Source organism: Lotus japonicus, chromosome 4 (genome assembly GCF_012489685.1).
Source record: "Lotus japonicus ecotype B-129 chromosome 4, LjGifu_v1.2".
In the NCBI taxonomy this organism is placed as follows: domain Eukaryota; kingdom Viridiplantae; phylum Streptophyta; class Magnoliopsida; order Fabales; family Fabaceae; genus Lotus; species Lotus japonicus.
In genome coordinates this window covers 56407468-56412475 of record NC_080044.1, presented here as the reverse complement: position 1 = coordinate 56412475, position 5008 = coordinate 56407468, and the positions used below count along the sequence as shown (strand labels likewise).

General features: G+C 37.9%; 1 protein-coding gene across 1 annotated transcript; it reads right to left on the bottom strand.

Annotated features, from left to right (window-relative positions):
- Positions 1–1675: 1675 nt before the first annotated feature.
- Positions 1676–4637, bottom strand: LOC130713020 (protein FAR1-RELATED SEQUENCE 5-like). The gene is made up of 3 exons (XM_057562827.1): positions 4575–4637; positions 2468–4412; positions 1676–1983 (listed from the first exon to the last, which is right to left on the bottom strand). The coding sequence occupies exons 1-3, from the start codon at positions 4635–4637 to the stop codon at positions 1676–1678; spliced, it is 2316 nt and encodes a 771-aa protein (XP_057418810.1).
- Positions 4638–5008: the final 371 nt, after the last annotated feature.

The window sequence follows — 5008 nt, the reverse complement described above, 5'->3', positions numbered from 1 at the left end:
CGGAAACTTGTTAATACTTAAGGTCAACATGAGTAATGCAATGGAACACAATTGGTCGTCACATTTAAGTGGTTAACATTTTCACTATTTTCTGCAGATGTTTAAGTGCAGGTTCAGACCCACACCAGATATGGAACTTAGTCAAAAAGAAGTCCAAATTTGTGCATATCTTTATATTCTAGACTGTTCAGCCACGGAAGTGGTTTTCAAGTACAGCAACACCATGGGTCTGAGAATGGACTTTGACTGTTTTATCGTAGGGAAACGTTTGTCTGATGAGGTTTATTTTTAAAACTCTTATAATGATTTTATTTCTTGTTATCTCACTGTAAGATTTCAATCGACTAACATCAGCTTTGCCCATACGTTTTAATAGTTAATGAAAGTCTACACTCTTAAGGTAACATGGAATCAGTACAGGACACAGATACCAACAGTTTGGTGTCTTCCTCCCTCATTCTCTGTAAGTGTTAACTAAGTGCAGCAATTTATCCAAATAAAATACAGATACACAATCCTTACGAATTCCACAACTAATTATAAGTGTTACTCACAGGAAGCTGTTATGGACAATGTTCCAGTTGAGGATTTGGTCGCTTGCTTTGTCACAAGGGACAAATGGATGCTAGCTTACCCGCAATTGAAATATGTATGTGCTTATGTCATGCAAACTTTAAATTTAACAATTGGTTATCGTGACAATGTTTACATCACCTTCATTGCAATATATTTGTATGGGTTTGCATATTTATGTCCCTGTCAGAGATGAATGTCATTGGTATCTCATGGTGGTCTCCATACAAGACGAAGAAATTGGACATCCATGTGGGTGATAGATTGGATTGACATTGAACATGCATTTCAACAAAACCTGATTGGCGTGGTTTGATGAGCTATCCTTTAGTCTTATTCACTACATATGATGTGATGTTACAGTTGTAATAGTTTTATCAAATTTTTGCAGTTGAAGGATAAGGTGGTGTGGATGAGAGTAGCTTTGAGTCTTGTAATTGGAGGGCAAAACGAGTTATACGATTCTCTTCTAAGAAAGGTAATGACATATTGGAAGAGCATCATAGAAGGGGACGTGAACGTTCAAGTCTGAAGTCAATCTACTATTACCACTCTTCATGAGGTTATTTATGTGTGTATGGATGGGGCATATGGCTACGACTACCCATTTTGATGTTATATACTAGGTGGTCTTTATCTGAACGTTTACTTTGCAATCCATTAGTAATCCAATGTATAATTACTTAATCACACCGCCAAGTTTATGCTACTAGGGTGCTTTTGGTAATGTAATGTCATTATTGCGGTAAAAGAAGTGGCTTAATATTATGTAATTACTAACCTTATCGTAATGGAAGTACTTTGGGCCCTGTTCAATATATATGTAACACATTACCAAATTATGTTTACTGATTCAAATGGTCTTGTCCTTATCCGGCACGCAGATACTAAATCCGGTACCAGCTGTTAATCCTTACGGTGGCCATGTTGTATAACTTTGGCCCAAACCAACTCTCGTATATGGGCCAAATTTATTTTTCTCTTCAATCAATTGTAGGTCATTAAATAAACCAGTTAAAGGACTCGGCCCCGGCCCATCGTTTTAATGTAATTCAATCATTCATTTAAATACTTGATATGTCGCAATTTAAGAACACAAGATTCATGGGCAATAACAATAACTACGTTGAAGACAATTCACTTTGGCAATTGACCACGACCCAATGTCCATGTTCATTGTTAATTGGGCACCTGTAGGTTTGTGAACACCAAGTCCAACAACCTCCAACTTCTGACGTGAATGAATTTGGGTAGCAAATATTTTCGCGCTAATGTGGAACCCTGCTAATGTCACAACTTTTATATTAACAAAATAATCATCGAAAACAATCCCATTATAATAATAAACATGCATCACAATTAAATTACCCTGACTTGCAGCATAGTAGTTGCAATTACAAAACACCAATTCTGTAAGATACATTCACGATAAATACAATAAGGACATGTTCAAACTAAAAAGAACAACACATGAGGTAAAAACATAGGTAAAGACAAACAAAGAAACACTAAGGCTCATTCCTCCATGTCTTGTCTTCACCAACAAAGCTTAGACAAACACAAAATGCATAACAGTTGTAATAGGTCCATGGAATAACTTCACCTGGAACAACCCTGAACATAAAATAAGTTGTTTCACCTCAGATACTTAATTACAATGAATACTATTGTAGAAAATAAATTAATAAGGATGTCTCTTGGCTGTAATAGGGTGGCTCTTCATCATCATCTGGTTGCGTAATATGAACACCGTAGACTTCATCAGCCATTTCGTGGATCCTACTCTTTAGACGGCATGAAGCCTTATTATGACCCGATGTCTTGCAAACACTGCACAAAGTCTTGCCACGTCGAGTAACTTTCGTGCCAGAAGTACTGGCACCGCCACGTGTACCATGGGCAGGTTCAGGGTTCCTCAACAGGACAGAATCATGGTTCAGCACATCTTCCTCGTCTTGTCCCTCATTTCCATTATTTTTAGCTTTCAGGCGCTCAGTGTGGGCCTGCACAAGCTCTCTTGTGGTTGTGAAATCATTTAATGAAGCACCAGCTAATTTGCACATTTCTCTGCATCCATCTAATAATGTAGCAGTGCGAGCCATCTCAACATAACCCCAGTTGTCGGTTACACCAGCAGCAACAATATGCTCGCACGGAAGCCCAATTGACTCCATTCTTTGGCAAGAGCATTTCAGAATTGGTGTTGGTGGATAAAAGGACACATGCCACTCCTTACCGGGTCTGCGAAACTTTGATACTGTGACGATTTGCAAAGAAGAAGTCAGTTTACGGCCACTAACATAAACCAGGAATGCTTTCACAATAACTGAACGAAACTTTTCAAAAATGGTCGGTGTGTACAGCGAAGCAGCGGACTTCTCAAATTGCTTGAAGGGGGTTTCCATGGGTTGCTTCCCAACCACAGATGCCAAGTCTGGCTCCACCTCCCTAAACCGCATAAAATCCAAACATCGGTGGAAGTGTTGTAAAAATTCAGTCAAATTATATCTTGAATGTATAAATTTTTTGATTTCTAAATGCAAACTCTCACATCGTGAAGTGGTTCGAAAACCAGCAAAAAAACAACCCCGAATATGAGCTACTGCCCACATCTTTCGATTTTCATACATTTCCAACACCCATTCCTTGTCTTCCACATCAAATTTAGACACCAGAGCATCCCACTTATGTTTGAATTCACCCACTTCATAATCAATCAACATGCATTTTTGGAACTCCTGAGTGAATCCTGGAACCTTAATGTCTCTTGTGGCATTCGGCAGCAAGTGCCAAGCACATAATCTATGATGGGCCCTTGGAAATACAATGCTAATAGCATATTGCATGGACAAATGTCCATCAGTAATAAAAGATGTATGACATTTACCTTTTAGTGCTTCAACCAACCTCTCAACCAGCCAGATATATGTCTCTTTAGATTCATTTGCAATAATTGCACTTCCAAAGACTGTTGTCTGGTTGTGGGTATTTAGACCAGAAAACATCACAAATGGGTACTTATATTTGTTCTTGCGGTAGGTAGCATCAAACGCGACAACATCACCAAATACATCATAGTTATTTTGGCTTATGCCATTAGACCAAAACAGATGTTCTAGTTTCCCATTCTCGTTTGCATGATGTCGCCAAAACATTAGAGGATCTTTTTTCTGCATTCCCTTATGATACTTAATAGTCATTTGGACATCACACTTCAACACCCTCCTTTGTTTGCCGATCTGATTGTGTAAATTCCTTTTCGTAAATGGCACTCTATCAAATCCCCCAGACTGACTCGCAATCAAGTTATAAACTCCAGTTACATCTATGCCAGCATTCCTCATGCCATTGAGTTGCACCACATCACCGTCACTTAACCTTCTATGGAGGGTCAACCTTCCAACATGCCTTTCACTTAACAACTCGTGATTGTGTTCATCGTCAAATTTTGTAACATACCAACGAGTAGTTCCAATGTCAACATGCACCCTGAAGTTTGCAAGACAGCCACATCGTCGCTCATCCTGCTTCTTTCTCTTTCGGCTTTCTCTTGCTACCACTTTGCGGAATCCTTCTCTAAAACAAACAAATGATAGTTGCACAACATCCCCCTTTTTGTTCCTTAAAATTTTATTCTTCCTCACTGCAAACCCTTTCACCATAGCATATAGGTTATAAAACTCATAAGCAACCTCACGATTAGGGAATGGAAACTTCAGTGCTGCTACATTGCTCAAACTCTTCATATCATACTTCAACATATCATCCATCCCATTTATCACAACTACTTCATCATGGCCTTCCACATCAATAGAGTCTTCAGAAATATTCTCTAAATCCTATTTTCATAAATATTATCAGGTCAAAAGTAAAAACTTACACTTCAAACAATTTTTCATATTCAAGATCAGTAATGATATGTCTTTAATACCTACACACTCTCTAAACATTTCGTCTAAATACCTTTTTTATATTAATTGCACAAATACATCTTCACATACATGCGATGTCATATCATGTTCGCCTCCATTTGGAACTCCATGATCTTCATTGCAACTATCCATAACTACAGTATGGAAAAGCCTCCAAGTTAATCAAATATCCTGTGAAGAAAATCATCTACCTCAATTTCTTGAACAAAATTTCTCATCCAAAATCAGAACAACAGCAAAATGGACAAATCTCAGATGATCAAATTACCCAAAATCCCCTATCATACATCTACAAATAATGGTACCTTATACAGGTACCCAAAATCACAGGTCATCAAATAAAATAAGTTCCAACAGTACAAAAACCCTAACCTAAACAAATGCTTCACATACTCACTATCTAACATACCCAGGTACAAATTAAGCATATTAATCACCAATTACCATTACAATACCATGAAGATTACCCATTTTTTCTCTAAACAACCCATAAGAGGAAATCG